This window comes from Ceratosolen solmsi, unplaced genomic scaffold (assembly GCF_000503995.2).
Source record: "Ceratosolen solmsi marchali unplaced genomic scaffold, CerSol_1.0 scaffold2, whole genome shotgun sequence".
Lineage (NCBI taxonomy): Eukaryota > Metazoa > Arthropoda > Insecta > Hymenoptera > Agaonidae > Ceratosolen > Ceratosolen solmsi.
The window spans coordinates 6,192,689-6,216,595 of NW_011948422.1; the positions used below are offsets into that span (position 1 = coordinate 6,192,689).

Sequence of the window (23,907 nt, forward strand, 5' to 3'; positions counted from 1 at the left end):
TTAATATTTATGGATTATTTAGAAAGATATATAAATATAAAACTCAAATTCTTAAAAGAATAAATATTTATGTAGTTTATAAATAAATATATGAAATTTAAAGAAATAAATATTTGAATGAAATAAATGTATATTATGTGTAATTATAAACGTTAATAGCAATAAAATTCTATTGATTTATAAAAAGTTCATTTTAATTTAAATGTATTAAATGCATTATTCAACAAAAAATGTAGAGAATATAATATAAACTATAGTTAATGTTCATATGATAAACCAAAATAATAAATGCGCTACAATTAATCACTTATAATTTCAATTATGTTTATCATGTAAAGACAATTTACATATTTAATATAGATATTATATATCGTCAAGTATTATAGATTATATTATGCCGCTAAAAGATTTTTTGGAATAATAAAAATATTTAATATATTAACTTGGAAAAATTACTTATTAATTTTCGAAATCTGTTCATTCAATTTTTCACTGATATTTTGTAAGAGTAACGTTTATGAATATATTATGAGAATATTAATATACATTAATAATATATAAAAATTTTATTCGAGCAAAAATTATATATATTCGTACTTTAATACGATTAAATTATTAAAATATTATGTGGTCACATTTTTATCCTCAAATCATGTATAAATTGTATAATAAATAATTATTATTACATTTATTTGACCATTATATTATAACTATTTAAAGCATTAATTATATATATATTTTTTTAATTTTACAATGATTTAGAATTCCGTAATTATTTTACTCTTTATATATACGTATATGACTATTGATACACTACTAATATACTATTCATATGCTATTAATTTTAACGAATATTAAATTTAAATACAAAAGCATTGAATAAAATATGTTCAAATCATAATTAATTTACTTTAAATTTCAGTATTATGATAGAATATAAGCAATCAATATTCTATTCTGAATTGAATAAGAAATTATTTAATTGCCAACGAAAGTTCACTAGAAAAATACTATTATTGTAGTAATTAAATTTCCATGAATTTGGCATCACATTTATAAGGGAATATAATATCTTATTTCTAAACATCTTAAAAGCATATGCCGAATATTATGTTTAGCCAAAATTTAAAATGATACCTTGAAAACATTAATTGCATATTTAAATTTATATTAAATATTAAGATTAAGTTGACTATAGAATCATAAAAACTTTCGGTTAAAATTCATTGTAAATATTAAAGAAAAAATAACTACAATTAATGGCTCGGACAATTATTTATCGGACAATAAAAATAATACTATTTATTATAATTAGTATTTATAAAATATCCATATATGAACCAAATATTTTCAAGTGATATTAATACGACTAATTAATGGGTATATTTCTAACTTTTATTTTAAAGATCATATTTTATGAAATTACATCCTTAACATTACATTAATATTTAAGAATAAAATATATCGATATATAAATAATATAATGGGAATTTTTATAGCATTAGATTAAAGTTGATTTACTCGAATTTATTTAAAAGCCTACGAATAAACCAGACCTATTGCCCTATAATTAATATTCCAATTTTTTAAATAGCCGTCATAGAATAAACAATTATAAATATTATGTGTTCACGTAGTTTTTAATGGTACATATAAACCACTTGGATTGAAACAATTAATTTTAATAACAATGGAATATTGAAATCAATTTTTGTTTTTATTATATATTTTTATTATTATGATTAAAGAGAAAATCGTATTTTGAATTGAAATTAATTGCAAACAGACACATGATATTCGTTGAATAATTTTTCAGTAAATTATTCTATGAAATAAGTTGGATATCTATTGAAGAGAATTGTAGAATAAATTTCTAATGTAATTGAATAAATAACAATCATTCATTCGAGCCATTCTAATACAATGCGATAGTATATCTGAGTGAAACGTCCATCACCAACGGATTACAATAAAAATTCATGTAATTATTTGAAAAGTATTCACAGACCTCCTGCCTCGAATATGCATTCACACAGGCAGACGTGATGTCCTCGTATTCTTAAGGCATATTCATGTAATAGTTTTAGCGAAAGTTACGCGTCTTCTGTTCCTTTTGATTTTATCGCTAATCTATCAATACTAATATTATTGAAATTTCGATATGTGAAATACGCTTTTTATACATAGTTATATAACTTTTATTATTTTTACTGAATCAGAGAAATATATTTTTTGGCGTAAGAAGGGCTTAAAATATAAAATCAATCGATTTATTAAACCATTTGGATTTTTTAATTTAATTATGTTTTATAATTGAGCTTTTTAGGTGCAATTCTCCAAATGCAATATATTTAAAATATTCATTTTTAAGCATTTTAAAAGTATTCGAAACTATTATTATCATTATCATTATTATTATTATTATTATTATTATTATTATTATTATTATTATTATTATTATTATTATTATTGTTATTATTATTATTATTATTATCATTATTATTAAATTTTTTTCAATTACTCAGAAACCTAAATTACAATTAAAAATTAATGTATAATTATCTAGAAAATTCAATTTTGTAAATCTGATAGAAACTAAAATTTAATTTAGAGAATAAACTAATAAAAGTTTGAAGTATCGGTACTTCTGACTCGAAAGATATTTGTCAGTTTCAGTTAATAATTAATATTAAACATTCTGTTTTTTGTTACAAATAACCGTCGATTATATTCAAAGATTAAGATACGCTTTAAGCAACAAAATTGAATTTTTCAAAAACTAAAGTGCTTTGCTCTTTTTATAAGGTATCTATTTTAATAATTTTATTCGATTATTTTGTACAATAAATAATCTCTTAGCGTAATCAATTGTTTGCTATTATTTTTTGAAGATTAATTATTTCATCCTAAAATAATTAATATATTGAATGTACATTTTTTTATCATAGTATCAGAAGTTATCTTAGTGTAAATTTATCGTTTAATTAATAATAATAAAAATAATAAAGAAAACAATAGAAATAATTTATGCAAACCTATTTAATTGTAGTCCTGAAATTATTCCCATTTTTGATAAAATAAATTATTGCTATAAATGATTGATTTATACAATTTTTGTTTTAAATGAACCTAAAATAAGCAGAGTATCCTTATACATCAACATTCTTTAAATTATAGAATATTTTAATTATAATTTTTACGTGGCAACATTGTTTACCAGTAATCCGTAGATGCAATATCATTTTTGTTGGAAATTTTTAATACATCATTGACATTATTCAATAAATTATTCAATGCGATGTGTATATGTCATGCAATGATAATGTACTACTTGACACAACGATGAATGTCAGGAAAAAATTATTCAAATTTATCAATTGTTATTTAGAATCAAATTGCAAAGACCTTTTATTTTAATATCTCAAGATATAATCACTTTTAACCTTTTATGAATATGTAAAGTCTGATGACTAAATATCGAATTAATTTATTAATATATAAATTTTTAAGGACGAATTATGATTATTAGTTTATTTTTCACAAATATTTTTCTTTCTAAAAATTATCAGAAAATGCGCAGGCGTATGACTGCCGAATATTAGTATTAGCTTGACGAATGGCAAAGATAAACAATAATCATTAAAATAGAAGTTTGTAAAAAGTTTATATATTGAATAATATTAAAAGCAAAAATATGAATATTTTCTTTTTAGTAAGTACGTTATTCCTGATTGTTAGTGTCAGCAATGGAACTTTGGCACCTGAACAAGGAAAAAAATCTAAAAAGCAGGAAAAAGTTAAAAAGGTGAATTTATAAAAGATCACGATATCATAACATTTTAAAAACTACTTAAATATTATTTAATCTCATGCTATTCAGAATTAATGTCATATAGTAAACTTCTTTCAATTGTAGGTTAGATTGTAGGAAGATTTAGGTTGCTTCTGTACTTAAAATAAAATTTTGTTTTCTAGTCTGGACCTGTTGATAAGGATGCTTATCAAAGATCTTTAGTTAAAAGAGACATTAAAGTTAAAGATATTTTACGCGAAGCTGGTTTACACAGTAAAGATACAAAAAGTAGACGTTTTACAGCTGGCGATGTTCTTGGATACATTACACCGGTAATTGTTATTTCTTGTTTGTTAAGATTCTGACCTTGATTATTTAAGTTTATATTATTACCTTCATTTATTATTGATTTATATAAATTATTCCAATGGATCACAAATTAATATCTTATCAAATTGTATAATATATTAATAAAAGAATATTGTAAATAATGTAATTATTGAAAAAAGTCGTTAATAAAATATTTCAAATAATAGTATTTGTTTAATATATAAAAAAATTAATTTTTAATATTATTTTTCAATAAATAGTGGAATTCGGAGGGGTATGAAAATGCAAATAAATTTCATGGAAAATTCGATATGGTCTCTCCAGTTTGGTTTACAATAAAGAGCCAAGATTTATTAAAAATCTCTACGCATGACATTCAAAAGCAATGGCTACATGATATGAAAGCAGCAGATAATGAAAATCATACGGTTAAGAGTAAAGCATCTTTTAAAAATAATATATCTATACTTAAAATGATTTCTAATTTAGATTTCACTTAATTTGATTGTGTTTAATGTTATTTTGCAGTTGTACCAAGAATTCTTTTTGAAGGATGGTCTAGCGATGATATTATTGAGCTTTACAGTAATATTAAAAAGAGGGATAAACTAATTAAAGCATTATGTGATCTTGCCCAGGTAAATAATATATATTATTTAATATTTGACTCTAATTCAACAAACACAAATAAAGTTATTGATTTTTTTACCATTTAAATGTCATCAAAACCTTGAATAGTTACCAAAACGAATAGTATTTTTATGTATATTTATTAAATATAGAATTAAAGTTTGAAATACCTTGTTTTTCTCTTAATAAAACAGGGTCATTATTAACTAGGTCATTAGTCAAATTTTTAAAATATTTTAGGCTTACCAGTTTGACGGATATGTTTTAGAAATATGGAATCAGTTTATATTTTCTGGCATAAAGAAGAAGTTAATTATATCTTTAATTAATACGATAGCAGATGGATTGAGAATAAAAGACTTGGATATAATATTAGCTGTTCCACCTCAAAAAGGGTATATTAAAATTATTGAAAAAGCTTTTTAATTCTCATTGATTTCACAAATAATATCTAAATTCATTTTATTTTATAGAATGGATAAGGAACTTTTTCCAAAAAAAGCTTTTGATTTACTTGCACCACACATAAGATATTTTTCCCTTATGACTTATGATTATTCAAGTGTTCAAAATCCTGGCCCTAATGCTCCTATTGATTGGATAAAAACTTGCGTTGAAAATCTTGTTCCAGACTCTAAAGATATAAAAAGAGCTCAAATATTAATGGGTTTGAATTTCTATGGTTATCATTACACTTCTACTGGAGGTGGTGCCATTATAAATTCACAATATTTGAAGCTTCTTGAAAATTTCAAAGGAAAAATTCAGTGGGATGATAAAAGTAACGAACATTTCTTTGAAGTCAAGTAAGAAAAATTGCATATTTAAGCCTAAAATATATACAAGCTCTAAAGAATTATAAGCAAATAAAATTAAATATTCCTTGCGTCATTTCAGACACAATGAAGGTGGCTATGTTTTCTTTCCGACTCTGTATTCAATAATGTCCAGATTAGATCTTGCCACTGAATTGAAGATTGGTATATCAGTTTGGGAGCTTGGACAAGGATTGAAATACTTCTTTGATTTATTATAATTTAAAAATTATAATTAAATCAGATAATTACTAATGTTGTGATTTCATACATCATCACGATATTTTATATATCTAGCATTTAATTGAGATTACACCGTAATAGTAATTTTACTAGTGTACAAATTTAAACATCAAATGAGGAACTTTTATCTACCATTCGTAAACTATTTATACTAGTATATTGTAATAATCAATGCACAATTTTTCACTATACTAACAAAGACATATGTTTATTATTTAATAAGTTTCCATAAATGTATAAATCAAGTACAAATGCGTCAGGACGATGATGCTACGTCAGAAACTATCGTCAAAATGGACGGTATCGAAGCGAGAAATTTAAAACAAAATATTTGAGTGAATAGAAGAAAAATCCAAAAAAAATATAATTGATACTTGTATTTCATATCTAAGCGAAACATTAAGTGAAATGAAAAAAAAACTTTATTCACTTATACAAGTATAGATATAAAAATAGAGTACATACAAATTTGAAACACAAAGTACATGATGCATCCATAATCAATAATTATAATAATAATAATAATAATAATAATAATAATAATAATAAGAAGAAGAAGAAGAAGAAGAAATAAAATAAATAAATAATCGTGCATATATAAATATCTTATACAGCACACTTACTAAAGAATATGTGGACAACCATATATTATTTTCGCTACACTTATGCGTCTTTCTCTCTAATAAATATTTTTGCACGATCCACACAATAAATTCTACCTTTACATAATATATAAAAATTATTATATATACTTAAACGTCCATCTATTATTTAATAAAATTTTAGAATTTGTGATATAACAATTTGTATTACTATCTTTTAGTTAAGAAATGCATATATTGCATTAGTTGAAATAAAAAAAAATCATCTTGATAATTCAATTTTCATCTATAATATAAATTGATGCATAGATGTTATCTCTCATATTATGTTTAATTGATAACTATTGTAAGTACAATATCAATATTTATTTTTGTTTACTTTTATATTTATTAACTGTTAATTTAATATGATTATTTTTAAAATTTCGTTGATTGTTAATAGAAATATACACAAAGTATGCACCTCTTATTAATAATTATTTATATAAGTCACACCACTTGACTGACGATATTATACGTATAAACTCTTCTATTAATGGTACATGTTTGTCTCAAATGATTTTCTGAATTTTAAAAATTTGTTTATATCTAATTCTTACATTATTAAATTTTGATATTTTTTATAAAATCTGAAAACAAGTGATTGTACATATTGTAGATAAATTTTATGTAACAATAAATTTACTTTTTTCACCTATCAATTGGTGTTTATTAATTTAACATGGGAATTTATGTTGAGTTTTAAGTTTAACGTAAATTCAAATGTGTTTCACTTATTATTTTATAGTCATCCTTACATATATCTTCGAAACGTCCGAATTTGGCTTTAATGTGAAGCGATACGGTCCACGTATAAGAATTGCGTGTTTATCGAGTAATAAATGTCTCATTCGTTGAAACGTTTATGTGAATTTTCTACTATATTTATTACTTCGGAATATTGCTTTATTCACATAAACACAAGTTACATTATTTTAATATTTTTTATTTTATCCACGTTCATTTTATATTCATTCTTACATTCTTTTATAACCGTTTATAAATATTAATTAATTAGAAATATTAGAATATTAAAGCTTAATCATTAAACAAGTTAATAATAAGTAAAAATTATATAAAATTATAAAAATATGTATTAATTAAACGCGATAGCAATAGAGAAGAAATATTAATATATTGCATACTATTCCTTGATTATCTGTCGCTCAGAATCTTCAGACGAAACACAAAATTAAATTCAAGGATATTGACGTATCATTGTTGCATTATTCATTTAATCGATTATGCTGTTTATAAAAATAATCTGATAATTTGAAAAATTATAAAGCAACGATTAACGGCAAATGCTAAAATATATAATGCGAGTAAAGGATTATGATATAAAAATAATAAGGTATTCATTTAAATTTTTGTTTTTAATTTTTGCATCTAAATTACACGTCTCCCTTTTTCTGAAACTATTATGTCAATTATTGTTTTATGTGGTTTAAATTAAATTAATATCTTTAGATACATCTTCAATTTAATATGAATTAATATATTTTACTATACACATTTAAGCAAATAAATTTGATAAAAATATTTATGTATTAATCAATCGAGCATGAAAATAGGATTATATCATTATAATAATTGTAATACGATATATTATATTGGTATAAAATAAATATAATTAGGTAAAAATTTGAATCTTATAATACAAATATGATATAGTTCGCAGTCTAAAAGGGTATGTTTAATAAATTACTATTTTATCTTTTCTTCTCGATTTTTTAACATCATCATTGTTTGTGGGCCTTGAAGAATGTGATACATTAAAATCCAACAGAGTTTCGGCGGTAATAAACTGCGAATGAAAAAGCTTATATAGTTGATTTACATGTGTCATATTATTTTAATTTGTAAAAATATTGATCGTTGGATTACAATTTCAACGGCAAAAGGTATTTGATGATTCCAGGCAACACTACGAAAATTTCATTCGTTGCAATTGCCGCTACAACTTCACTTGCAACATATTCCGGTTGGAGCATTGATTTTAATCTGAACAAGTAAAAATTTAGAATAAATAATAAAATAAATAATTAGTTACTAAAACTTGATATCATAATTGAATAGATTATTCGTCCTTTATTTTTTGTATAATGAATAAATTTCAAATAATTTTGTATATTCTATATATTCATACGTTTAATCCCATTTACCTTGGTTTTACTCCATTAAACATTCCTGTGTCAATAAAGTACGGGCAAATTAATGTCGTATTAATACCGTCATAACCATGAGCCTATATGACAATGAAAATGTTTATTAAAACAATTGATTAAAAATTTATTTTATCAAGCATTGCCCTGAAAGCTAATAAATTACTGCTTATACTTTTAATTCAGTGAAAAGACTCTCGTGATATCCAATGGATGCAAATTTTGTTGCTGAATAGTCTGTACAATTATATGTTCCTAGAAGGCCCGCGACACTGGCAATCGTAACAATATGTCCATGATTTTCTCTCATCATCTCTTGAAGGAATGACTTTGTTATCTAATTAAAAACATATAAGAATAATTAATTAAAATTATGTATTAAATCATTTTTATATATTAATACAGTTGAATATTAAAAAATGATACTTTTTTTGGGTAAAAGACTCATATTATAATTTTTGTCAATATAGTTTATTAATTTTTACAATATTACTTAATTTTATAAAATATTATTCCTCCGTATTAAATTTACTTTCAGTCAATTCTCATTTAAAAAATTTATTATACTCGCTATGACTACTTTTTCATGCTCTTTTATTACTTTGAATATTATTTCCACATTTTTCCTTATAATTAATTATATTACATCATTTTAAAATACCTACCCAATAATGCGAAATAATGTTTACTTTGAATGTTCGTTCAATTTCGTCATCAGGAATGTCTAATAACGTTCGTCCATAGACATATCCTGCATTATTAACCAATATTGTCACCTTAAAATATAAATAACATAATAAGACGTTATATAACATGCATAATAATACCTAAAACGTTTAAAAAAAAAAAAAAAAAAAAAAACACCGATACTTATCAAATGTGATGAAACATTTATACTTCTTGAATATTCTTTTAGTTTAATTTATAATTTAAAGTAATAGTTTTAAGTTTTTTTTTTTTCAAATATATATTTAATACTAATTGTACTGTAGTGTATTGATATTTTAATAAAATAAGTGTTAAGCAAAGAAATTTCCCTCGTCAATAATGCCGATGTTAATAGAATATGCATGAAAATTTTTAAAACAATTGTATTAATATGTAAAATCAAATTAAATATTTGAAATATTAAATAAATTACAACAGTTAAGCATTGAGTGTTGTGCATCGAGAAGTAAATGTAATATAATTTGAAAACTTAGCAAATTGTAAATTTAGCAAAGTCTTGACTCACATTGCCTACTTCAAGTTTGACAAGCTTAGCTGTTTTATATACTTCGTCTTTGTCAGTTATATCGCAATGGTAGGCCCAACATTTTCCGCCAGCATCTTGAATGATTTTTGCAGTTTCTTCGAGTCCTGCGGCAGATACATTATTGTACTACTTTTTAAAACTAAGCAGAGAAAGTTCTACTTTTATTTTGCATTATTATTAAGTTTTCATTGTTGTTTATCTATTCGTCATTATGTTACAGCTTGGACAGATTCATTCTAAAATGTCTGAGACGTTTTATTATTAATAAATCTAGCAGTACTTTGAAAAAATAATTTGTAAGAATCTCTAAATGGTTTAGAATATATTTCTGTTAAAACAGAAAAATGTATTAAAAAATTATTCCAATTGCACTAAAATTTGTAATGTCATAGGCATATAATTTATGTTTAATTAATTGAAATATTTATAATTTATTTATTGATCGATTGATAAATAATTAATCGCGATAAATTACTTTTTCTCCTATAACTATTATATATTAAATGTAAAAAATCATTAAAATTACTCATTTTTTTTAAATATATAGTTAGCAAAATTTTCTGTCTAATTATTTTTAGAATTATCGAATTAAAAATTACTGATAACATTAAGAAATTTATTGCTTTTGTGCAAAATGAGAAACTAGTTAAAATGTAACATTAATAAATGAGAAAGAATAGAAGGAATTAACTTTCGCACGGTTAATTTGCAAGTTTGAAGTCACGGTGCAACGAACATTAACTTGCTTGGAAAGCACTTTCCCCGAAGAACTTTATAATAACGTTCATTTGTCAAGTACGCGGTACTGTACTTTCCAAAGGGTGTCAGATTTTTCTCATTACAAGTTTACATTCTGTAATGCATAACTAAATTTGGAAATAAAAACAGTAATGCCGAGCATCAAATAATTATTTATGTGGCAAAAGGATATGTCGCAAGGCTCTAATTTGGTGCTCTACAGTTTACTAGAATTTCGATTGAAATATACTCGAAGGAACATGTTAAAATTCATCGTATTTTTTCACACAAACATGTGTACAACTTATTACTACCACATTACGTATGTAAGAATATACAGCAATAAAAGCATCGCCTTACCTCATTGATATGCATCCTATGCAAAATAATTGACAGATACTAATAAAGTTTTTGATGAGCATTCAATGCTAATCATGCTACGACTATGAATTTTACATTAATTCACATTGATTAATAAACCTATTAACATTTTTCGTTCTTAATATAAAAACTATGTTATTTTAATACGTTTGAAGTTCGTATTAAAAAGAAAATCTTATTTTTATCTCAATACTTTAAATAAACACCAAATAAATATAATATATTAAAAATGTCTCATAATATTTTATTCAAAATTTTATTTATACTCGTATATTTGCGATAAAATCCTTTACTTATTTATATTTCAAATTCGTGTGCCATTATTTAAATTTATGAATACATTAAATTTTCTTCAAATCAATGTAAGATCTTCAAACTTCGTTGCATTATAAATTCGTATATTTTTTATTCACAAATAACTTTATTGGCTTTGTATTTAGGATTTTCAAAACTTTGTTAATAATCGATTGAGCATCATTTTCTTATATTTAGTTTAGATTGTCACTAAATGCCACATGGTTTTCAATTTTTAAACGGTGCTTCACACTGTGAAATCTAGAAATAACTTAACTCCGTTTCTAGAACGCATCGATTGCAAAATCCCGTCCCTTTATTACTAAACGTGACAGCCATTGATCGAATATTCGAGTGTCTCGTACACGATAGCAATCTCGTGTCTTTTATCATAATAATTGTTAATTTTAGGCACGGGTATAGAATATCACGAAGCACAAGATAATCAAAAGCTGCGAGACGATTCGAATTCGTTCCTCGGACGCCGAAGAACCGGCCAACTGACCTATTTTGTTGATGTCCCAGACGATGACCTGACAGCCACGATTGGCGAGTTTTATGGCGATGAGTCGTCCGATACCGCCTGCGGCGCCTGTCACCAGGGCGATCTCCTCCCTCAGGTCCTTACTGCGGTAGCGACGCGGTATGAACATCAGGATCAAGGATTCGACCAAGTATACGATAGCCATCACCATGAATAGCGCGAAGTCGTAAAGAATGGCAAAAAACTCAGCGAGATCCATCCTGGCCAACTGTTTGCTTTGCTCTCACGGTTGGTTCAGGTCCTCGCCCGGTGTCTTGAACACTGCAATCAAAAGTTCGAATGTTTTCCTTCTTGTTCGACTCGACGTACGTGCCTTGACTCGATTTCGTTTAAAGGTGGCCAACGGCACGGAATTACATTTGGCTATCTTGCAATCCTTAATGTTCATTCCTTGACCGCCATTCAAGGAAAAGACAAAACAAAAAGTATTAAATGCAATTGGCTTTCAAATGGCTAATTATTGAAGGATCGCTGCTTTATCGGTATTATTGTCAAAGCCCTAAGACTTTTCCCTAGGATGTCTCGTTAGTTTCTATATAGCTTTTCGCAGTCACAACGACAATTTCAAAATAATAATAATAATAATAATAATAATAATAATAATAATTAGCCTACGGTAATATTTTAGATTCAGAAGATAAGATACAATCGAGGCAATTTACATTATCGCGACTCACAGTGCTGAATATTAATTGCGAAGGAGAGATTACTACAAACCTAATCTGACAAGGCTTTTGAACTCGCGTGTGGAATAAAAAAGTGGCCTGGCAATCCTCTTCGTCGCTCCTCGGCGTATATATTTCGAAATTCTTTTGAGATAACGGTCGAGTAGCACTACATAGAAAATCTTTATTTGTTCACTTTCTACCGATTCCACGAACACAAATTTCGTTTACATAGGCAAAACTTCACGTAACAATACAATTCGATAGGCCGTTTAATATCTATCTAATTCAGCGCGTTTCTAGTTTCACTTAGCGCACAAACCCATTGTTATTTTAATTAAACTCCATGTTTATCCCATACTCGTTAATGTAGTGCTTTACTTTTCAATTGTTTCCCGACAAAAGACACCGTAGCTTTGACTTGGATACCTGACGCGACTAAAGGACAGTTAAATCTCACGCGGTACTTTCGTTAATTTATTGGAAGCTAAACTCACAGGATTGTAAACTGATCCTGCAAGTATAATTGAACACAGTCGACTTGACGGTGGTTCGTGCGATTCGCTGCAGACTAAGTTCGCGCGAGTTCGAGCGCTCGACAAAAGGCCGAAAAAGAAGAAGAAAAAAATGCGGGACGAATGCATAAGAGTAAAGCGCGCACGCTGCACTCGAATGGAAAGAAACACGAAAACTTACTTAGCGTCGAGGGTGAATCAAACGTTCCTGGGTATCATATTAGCATAGAGCGTCGGCGATGACACAGTAAAGACTCGCCATGCGCCTTCTCCGTAGAGTGAAAGTCCGCCGGAAGATGGAAAGTTGGAATCCCGGATACCCGAGGATACTCGAGCGGCTTAGAATTACTTCGGCTTATCCGTCTTTCCCTTCCTCCCACGATCTATTACTCTCTCTCTCTCTCTCTCTCTCTCTCTCTCTCTCTCTGTCTCTCTCTCTCTCTCTCGGTACAGACACACACGCGCGCGCGCGCCCGCGCTTACAAAAGCACGCACACACGATCGCTCGCTCGCTCATCCAGGAGGACTTTTCTCGACGCGCGCACTCGCGGCACTGAGCCCCGATTTAAGTACGTGCTCGGGAAAAGCGTTAGTCGGCACTCCCAAGACAGGCACACTATCCGTTCCTTCTCCTTCAGTTAGATTTAGGTTCGACTTGGCTTCGATTTGGCATTGAGGATCGAATTGGCGATCGAATTAGGGACACTGTTTTGGGAATAAACAAGCTTCCACTAAATTAAGATACTAAATTTCTTTTTTATCTGTGTTATAACAATAAGAGCTCGAGGATGAAATAGATTTATTGATTAAGCATTTTATGGATGTGTAGGCACAATTATGCTTTTTGATGGAACCACACATCTTTCACTTATTATTACGTTTAACGACACTATACAAAGTATATTACCTCATAAGTAGTATATAAATAGATTTTGCATTTAAAACAATTGACGAATAACGAATTCTTAGCATATTGGTCCAAAATACAGTTCTTCTTTAGGAAATATTAAACTTACGAGCATTATTCTAGTTCTTATTATCTCGTGTAGCCGAGTTCTTTTACAACTATGTTGGTACTAATTGAAAACTATTTACATTTTACTTATTCCCTCTCGTTCGTCACTTTTCACGGAACTCCTTAAAATCTACACTCTCGGCCCAGTCCATAAAACATTAAACTTTTTTAAATGTAATATATTATATTTTTACAAATAATAAAAGTATTTCTCACTACTGGCGAATTCATTTATAATATAAACACGAGACGGCAATTTATACATAATAATAGGCGGATAAATAAAATAATAAAAATGAAATATTAATATGAAAAATGCAGATTAAAATATCTTACTAACTTAATTGTGGCAGTTTTTACTGCGACAATAATAATATATAGAATAATTTATTGTGTCTATGTATAAGAATAATATTAATAATATATATAATGTAAAAAATCTAATTTAATAAAATATGTCGTGTATAAACATTTTTTCATTTAAAATTAATGATTATTTAATAAAGTTACAAGGTCCTAGTGTTGCTTCCGTTTACGACCAAGTTTATAAAATATATTATGATGGAGCTTGACGAATCACTCTACTACATTATTACTATCATATTTTTAAATGTATCCTAAAACTGTAGTTTTTCCTATGGTTAAATTAAATGTGTTCTTAATGGGATTTTTAATTTGAAAATATCACTATAATTCATACAGTTTCATATAAATTTTCCCCTACGTATCAATCTTCATTAAAAGAGATTTTTTTATACAAGAGATACTATACACTTGTGACAAAAAATAAAAGAATAAAAAAAAAAAAAACAACAACACAGATTTGCTCTAATTATTTTATTTTCACGTTGCTTAAAATGCAATTGTCATCAATAATAGTTCGGGAAATAAATTGCAGCGCATTGAATTTTCGATTCTGGTTTTATAGGATTTCGTCAACCTCTTTTAGATTCTTAACAAAATGGATTCTTAACAAAACGGATTCTTAACAAAACGGATTCTTAACAAATATCGGATACTATAGATCGTTTCATATTATATGTATTTATCTTCCATTGCATATATGGTGATCGAGTAAAGCATTTACAGAAAAAAATAGCAAAAGAATTAATTAATTTCATGCTCGATAAAGTATGATAAAAGAATTCTGAAAGTAAGCTCCTATTAAACTATTTATCGCTGCTCGTTATTAATATTATTTTACTGAAAATGCCAAAATAATGGTAATCGAGTAATGGAATTATTAATTCTAAATGGTCGTGACTCATAACGTATACGATCATAATACCATACATATTTTCTAAAAATAACTTTTTTCAACTATTGACATTCAGCAATATATTCTCACGTTCTTTCTTCATTATTTTTACAACGGTCTTTGAAAGTGTAGTGCCATTTTTCAACTTTCTTTTCTACATAAATTTAAGATTTTAAAAAGTTGTACTTTTAACTGCAACATACGAGATAATAACATTATAGATTATATCACCCATTATTTGAGTATCTCACTATCAACTCAATAAACATTTTATTGTTAATTTTCTAGTGAATGGTAAAATAGAAAGTAAATTTTTTTCATTAGAAATACTTATTGCCAAATATGGGCGGTCTGGAAATTATTATTTAATAATTATTTAATAACTTCGGAACGAATAAAATATAAAATCAGCTAATTTGATTTTTTATTGGAAACAATTAGATGACAACTAACCCTTAAATTTTTTCTTATAATATCTTTTCCTTTTCTCTTTTAATATAAAGGAACATTGTTCACACTCAGTATTTGAAACAATAATTAAAAAGTATGATGCATTATTAATTGATTTTAATTTGACAATTCAATGTAATGATCTAATATAATAATATACTTCCTCGTAATCCAACGACTCTAAACTATTATTATTAAAAATATTAATATTAGTATGTTCTTATTTAAATTTATATTTAAATTATATATAATATACATACATACGAATTGTATTTTAAAATACATTATATAAAGACATAACCGAATAATATAGTTAAAATTATATTGAATAAATAGCGACTGCCATTTGAATATTTAAAAATTCTTGTCTTGTAAATGAATAGATATTAATACGAATCCTAGCAGGTCTTTTTAAATTTACGTAATTTCATTAAAAAAGAGAATCACTTAACTCCATAAACGTTTTACCATAAAACAAACTCACATACAAAAATTAAATTTGACGAGCACTCTTCTGATTAACCTTTGAAAGGTGCGCGCATATACGAAGCTGAAAAATATAGTGAAAATGACCGTTAAGTTATTTAAAGCCGATCGTAAAAATTATTTTAGAATTGAATTTAAAATGTATTTGTATAAAATTAAAAATAAATTCAATGGTTTAAACTCTTTCATTTAAACGAAGTCGATGATTTACCTAACATTATTACAACTAATGAATAAGTAATTAAAATACATTGCACTAATTGAAACAATTATAATTAAGGATTATTTTTTTAAGTTACAATTATTATTCAATTGCCAACATATTTATAATAGATAAGAAATCAACAAATATATTTTTGCTCCATTATTTATATTGTTTGCCTTGTCAGTTCTGTTGAAACGTAAGATTATAAAGTATAATGATATGCACATGCTTTAGAAGACTATAAACGAAAGTATCAGAAAATTCTAATGTCAATTTTTATGACGCTTTCTCTTTAACCTCAAGGACCTAAAATAGAATAAAACATTAAATTAAAAGAAAATAAATAAAAACATTAATTTGTAAGCCAAAACAATACTATATACTAAGCATACATACACTAAGTGAAACAGATCAATTTTACTTATTATTTCTCAAATTTACTGTTTCATTTTTTATTATATTTTTAAGTCTAATTATTAGAAATTACAAACTATTAATTATACGTTTGTTATAGTACCGTCCATATAAGTATAAGCGGTACAACTACATTTCATTATTATTATTATTATTATTATTATTATTATTATTGTTATTATTATTATTATTATTATTATTAGCATTATTAGTAGTAGTATTAATATTACTATATAATTACATATTTATAATAATAATAATAATAGGTATAAATATATGTTTATGTAAATTATAAATAAATTAAAAACTATATACAAATTTATGGATGAAATTACATGTGCAGCAATATTTTGTATATTATAAATACATTGTTACAAATATATAAGTTTTACAAAAAATATACAAATAATTATCTATTCTTCTATGGAGAATATTCTTCAATTTCTTCAAGAAATTAGTCTCTATTGAGAATAATGTATGCTTTAAAAATAATACTATTCTTAAATAAAATTAATGAACTAATTTTTGCATTCTAATAGTCAGAAGCTTCATACTTTTTTTAGTTTGACAAATTATTTATGCCTTATATGCTTAAATATACATTACGAGATACAATATCATACAATATTATATAATAACATATAACTATATAAATATTTTTTATATAATATATTTTTTGAATATTAATTTTACTGTAAAATATATTATAAATGATTAAATCTCTCATATAATGAAAAATTCAGCATGTTCCACTTAAATATGCTATTTCGATTGCTCGGTGTAGGCAAAATATTAATACAATATCCGAGCTTCATATATGATTTTTTATATATATTTTGTTTAATTATAATGTGAAGTATTGAGAGGAATATTATTATTGAATTATAAATAAAGATCAAAACATTGTTTTTTAATTACTGTATAAATCCGAATTTTTCGATTCGACAAGATTTCATAATTTGAAAAAAAAAAAAAAAAAAAAGCATTCCAAATAATAAAAGGAAATAATGTACTAATGTGTGAAAGTAATTGATACCATAGATAATTTATAAAATTAACAGATATTTAAGTAATTTACACTTAACAGTCTTCAAATACTTTTCAAACCTGTGTGTATAGTAAAAATTTTAGTACTAGAATCTCTTCACATTTCATTTCTTATGAAACAAATTCTTTCTTTAGGCTTGCTACATTGTGCAAGCAAAGTAAATAGTAATTAATCGCCCAAAAAGATATCTACTCACAATTTATATTTTATGTAATAAAAAACAATGTTTTGTTTAATTTTTTTATAACTAAATACTAACTCACATTGAACATTATAATATAATGGGGGATTTTATTTATTTTGATAGTAAATTTTTATACTCAGCTTCAAGTAATTTTAATCTGTAGAACGGTAAAAAAGTATGTTTTTATCTTCGTTCAATGTAACTTAACTTTGGCTCATATTACTTCGTTCTGTGGTGAAAGCTAAATATTATTCAGACAATAATATTTCAAATATATAATAATAAATAATTCATCCACAAATTTAACTATTTAAAAATTAAATCTAATGAAATTTTGTATTATTATCATTTTTAACATTAGAAATTGATCATAAATTATAAGTTATGTATGTGCAATAATATGTAATTATAAGTCGGTCGATTGTATTACAATTTCATACACATTTTTAATTTATCTAAATAATACAGTTTTCAAACGAAATAAATAAATTCAATGTATTGCAAATATTTATGCTAAACAGTCATATAACTAGTAAATCAAACTAATAATTATTAAAATAGTATGCCAATTCATTTTATCATCATTTGAAAGTATGATTGTGTAAAAAAAAAATTTTTAATTACTATATTTTTTAAGGACACGAATTTTAGAAAATATATTAAAAGGAAGATATTTTTCTCTAAACCCGTTATTTCTATATACCCATTATGATTGTTTAATTTTCAAAATTACAATGATTTACGTAAAATGTATACCGATTATTATTTACATGCACGCACTTTGCATTAATAAATTATATTCACAAGATATCGTGTGCATTAACTTAACATTAAAATCGAATTTTGTCAATTAAAATTACGTTGAATATGATTAATTTAAATATATTCATTTCTTCGACTTATCTATACTAAAATAAATACGAAAATAAAAAACTATCATAAGCTGCAATATTTAATTAGTTTGTAAAAGAATTTATCTGCAAAACTTGATAAAAATTTGAATAAGTGGAGGCTCTTATTTCAAGATATAAATATATAAATTTCTCGTAGATTTATATTTTAATAACTTACGTTATATTTTTTATAAGCGATCTTACACAAATGTCATATTATTACATTGAGACTTTAATAAATTATGAGTTTCAATTTTAAATCAATAATCAAAAGTTGTTTAATAAAATATGTTATATCGTTTACTAAGGAAGGCTATTTTTTCTTTAAAATCAACGGTAAATTACAATAATTTTAATATTCATTATGAATATTAAAACTAGTGAGCTGAAAGTGTTTTAGCAAACTATATATCATATACATATATTGACAATTAATTGTAAAATTATTAAAGATTAATAAAAAATGTATAAGCTACGATTTGTAATTAATCATGTATTGAAATGTGCTTCATCGAACTTTGCATATCATGTGATTATCCAGATAAGTAAAAGAAGAGCTTATAAATATAGAAATCCATCTAATGTTTCAATAATGATCATGTAGTGCATCTATTTACTTTGATACTTACATTTGTCTTGTCATTTTACTAGACTTTTTCATTTACAAAATAACTATTATGCATTTTATGTTAGAAAAAAATTAACACGCTAAATACTATTTACTTTTACAATGATTATTAAATAGCTATCAAAAAAAAAAAAAAAAAAAAAAAAAATTAAAATTAAAAAATTAGTTAGTAAATATGCACTTTATATCTCCGTATAAATTGATAGACATAAAAAAAAATCAAGCTATCGAGGATCGTATTTCATCAACAAGCACTTCACACTCTAAAAAATATATATACAATTTATATCTACAGATAGCTGGAGAAAACCTAGAGGAGTGGGATTTACCGACTGCATATACCGAGCTCAATGAACGCACATCGTCCTTTCTAACGTGAATACCCGGCATTGCACATCAACAACCAACAACGTCGTCGAGGAGAGTATCGTTAAAACCTAAATAACGTATCTAGCGATCTTGACGAAGTCCTCCGGTGAAAGGACCGAAAGCTACCCACGGGGAATGAGGTCGCTAGAAGTAACATTCCGCCTTGGGTCTGTTTTCTAATGTATGGGTAGGTAATGGATAAGAACTCGGGACCTTCTATCCCGATCCATTTTTCCTGCCAGACACTATAGGTGAAGTGAATGCGATGTATCCACCACTGACCTGATTGATCATTTATGATCGATGACCGATCATTCTAGGTGTTATTGCTAATAGCTCTCCTATTTTTAAAATACTTAGAATATATATATATATATATATAAGTTGTTTTTTAACAATTACTTTATACGCACGGCAATCGTTAATATTAGATTGCAAAGAAGTTTACATAGTTTGCATGCAGTGCATGCAATTTTTACCTTTAACAATTTATTTATCGTATAATTTCACGATAAGACTCAAAATATTAAAATTTATAATATAATATAAACAAAAATTCTTCAACCAAATAAAATTAAAATTGAAATTAATCGATTCTTGATATTATAAAATGACGTCGGTAAAACGTAATGCCGCGTCCGTAAAATTATCCGCTCACAAGAGAAAAGAGAAATAGAAAGCTAAAAACTGTATGGTACCTACAGTCGATTACTTAGCGAACATTTTCAATTTACTGTATCGACTTACCTGCCACATTTCCTTCATTTTATCAATTGCGATGCTGTAGCACTGAAGCTCCATTTAATGTTAAGGTTAAATCAATAATTAAACATAAGTTGTGTTCTTGCTATTGGCGAAATTACTTACTATTCCGATCATAATTGTGTTGCTATTTCAAGTCTTTTACTTTGAAATCGCGAATTTATTCACTTTCTAATTGGAGCGTTCAAAAATTTATGCCAAAAGCTTACCGTCCCATTGTATATCTTTTTAATTATATTATCAATACAGTATTGACTAGCTATTATAATTCGATCCTAATATATAAATATATAATTGAATTTTTCTCTTAAATTTTTCTTCTGAAAAAAAAAATGATCTGAACTAAATTCCGATATACACGCGTTACAATCAAATATATATTTCAATACATAATTATTTAATAATGACGCGATCGCGTTTATGCGTGCACACGTACACGTATATAAAGAGTCGAAATGCACGTCTCTTCACCAAGAAGTCATTATCCGATATCTTCGTTTTCCTATACAACGACAATATAATACGTAATATACACTCATTCGGTGCTATCATTACTGTCACTAATCAATTCCCTCCTCTCTTCAAAAATCCAGTTATAAAATACAAAGTATAGTGTAAATAAATGTAAATATACTAAAGGAAAAAGTGATTTGTCTATAAGATACTGAGCACAAGTCCAATGCGTAGTAAATTCGCTCTTTTATAATTAAATTGAATTGCACGATAACAATTTGTTGTTCAACTCAGTATTACCCGTGTCACGATTCTTTTCTTAATTATGGCTTATCGATATCAAAATTATTTTTTTAGAGATATTAACCGATACTTAATGTTATAGAAAGAAAAATAGTTGTGGCTAGCCAATTCATAAAAACAATATGAAACATAATTGGACAATAAGAAAAATACGGAAAAAATGTGTGACATCTGTTTTTTTTTTTTTTATTAAGTTTCATATATATAAATATATTTAAATATAGAAACAGTTGTAGTATAAAAGAGAGGGAGTTGACTTGAGAACTATAGCAATTACAGGATGACTATAATTATAGAAATACAGCAAAACTACAGCATTCGCCATATAAAGTAGAAAATCGTCTCTGCAAATCCTTTCCAGTAGACAATATAATTTAAAATTAGCATTATCGTATTAGAATGCTTAGTAAATATAAGTTTGTGCTTTAATAAAATACTGTTATTTATTTGTAATTATTTATTTGTTTTTAATTTGAAGCACTAAATATATGTCAATTATAAATCGAATATACAAGATTGATAATATTCAATGGCATCAAAGACTGTTTCTGAAATTTTCAAATTATTGAAGAATGAAAAAACTTCAGTCTCTTAATTAAGATCTATTTTATAAGACATAGATTTATATTTATCGTATTATTTTCACATAATATTCAAATAGTATACAATAAAAATGGAGAAATAAAATATTGAAAATTTTAAGATATTCCGTTCTCGTAGTTTTAAATTGCTTAACAATTTATTTATCAAAATAACAAATATTCCAACTACATACACCTTTTATCAGCGTACAATAACAATAATATATAGACAAATGCTAATTTTATAATTAGTGTATACACACCGATTAAAGAATATTCAATGATAAGTCATAATTTAAGTCATAGTTTAAGAATTTTATTAATAAATTAAGAGTATAGAACCAAAGAAAGAGTTGAGAAGTTAGAGGACCGTGTACGTGCATTCAAAATACAGAAGATATAATATTAAGTATAAAAAGCCTTAGTTATGACAGTTAAATTTTTGCGATATAAAACGTTTTTAATTGTATAATGAAAATATACAATTACTTTAATAAGACTAAGAATTGCACTTTGCAAAAAATACGAGATTTTTGCTAATTTAATTAAAAAAATTTTTAATTTAAAGGGTCATTATTTTAGGGGAAATATATATATATATATATATATATATATATATATATATTGTCACTCAATAATAAAAGATAAAAATTGACATAATCTTATTATGATAGTTATTATAATGATGTATAAATGAGCAATTAAATATACTTTTTTTGTAAAATGATTTATTATCCCTTATCTATATAGGAAAATGCGTTACTGTTTTGATATTACATCACGTGCAGTAATTTAAACTACTTATTTACTTAGATATAATAATAAAATGTATTTTTCAACAGAAAATTTAACGATCTGCAAAATATCATATTATTGTAAAATATTACGTCTATTAAAAAACATCAATTATATATAGAAAACAGTTTTATAAAGTAATTGATTGTAATATTATGAATCTATAAGAAAATATAAAAAAATATAATATGTTTATTTTGTTAAAAATTGATTTATTTATTAAAAATTTCTATAAATCTATAAAACAAATCTTAAATTTAATCAATCATTTTTATTTCATAAAACTATAGATATTTACCGAAACAGCATTACACTATGTATTTGTTCTTCTAAATATCAATTTATTAATATTTCATATATATCAATTGCTGGACAATACTAATAATTTAGGAATTAAAAAAAAATTATGTATTACCCACTGTACCATATGCTGTATATTTTGTAGTAACAAATTTGAAATAATTTATAACAAAAAAAAAATAAACAAATAAACTTGAATACTATAATACTGTCTTGTCATTTGATATATCGTATAATGAATAAAGTAAAATATTATATTTGATTTTTAATAAATATAATTCATATTTTACTAAAGCATCGTAGATATAGCAATTTACTTTTTTAAAACTTCGTTTTTGAGATGATATTTTATCAAAATAAATATTTAAAATTAATTTAAAAGTAAAAAAATTAAGCTTCAGATAATTAATTATCAATAATAAATAATTGAATAATAAATAATGGATAAAAAGAAAAATAACATTATTTATTTCCACTTTTCAAATAATAATTTACTTACTCGCTCTGATCAATTTGAATTCTACTGAAACACAATACAAATTCAAGATTTAACTAAATTAAAATTATAGAGACTAATTGTTTGACATTTATAAAATAAATACATTAATACATATATCAATATTCAATTAGAATTCTAAATATTTTTATATATATCAAGTTTTCTAAAAGTATTGTTATTATTTAATTCCTTACTTAGTACATTTATTCATTTTTTTTTTAACTATGCCGATAATTTAGATTATAAAAGATTAAC

At 25.2% G+C, this 23,907-nt stretch overlaps 2 protein-coding genes across 2 annotated transcripts; one reads left to right on the forward strand and one right to left on the reverse strand.

Moving 5' to 3' along the window:
* Positions 1-3,580: 3,580 nt before the first annotated feature.
* Positions 3,581-6,327, forward strand: LOC105361916 (chitinase domain-containing protein 1). Its single transcript, XM_011499225.1, has 7 exons — positions 3,581-3,805; positions 3,976-4,125; positions 4,384-4,558; positions 4,652-4,761; positions 4,994-5,148; positions 5,227-5,559; positions 5,651-6,327. Exons 1-7 carry the CDS (start codon positions 3,695-3,697, stop codon positions 5,787-5,789), a joined length of 1,173 nt encoding a protein of 390 aa, XP_011497527.1. The 5' UTR covers positions 3,581-3,694; the 3' UTR covers positions 5,790-6,327.
* A 1,809-nt stretch (positions 6,328-8,136) lies between these two features.
* On the reverse strand, positions 8,137-13,446 carry LOC105361917 (short-chain dehydrogenase/reductase family 16C member 6). Its single transcript, XM_011499226.1, has 8 exons — positions 13,191-13,446; positions 11,791-12,090; positions 9,852-9,976; positions 9,283-9,393; positions 8,793-8,954; positions 8,618-8,700; positions 8,340-8,456; positions 8,137-8,259 (listed from the first exon to the last, which is right to left on the reverse strand). Exons 2-8 carry the CDS (start codon positions 12,026-12,028, stop codon positions 8,160-8,162), a joined length of 936 nt encoding a protein of 311 aa, XP_011497528.1. The 5' UTR covers positions 12,029-12,090; positions 13,191-13,446; the 3' UTR covers positions 8,137-8,159.
* Between the last annotated feature and the right edge of the window lie 10,461 nt (positions 13,447-23,907).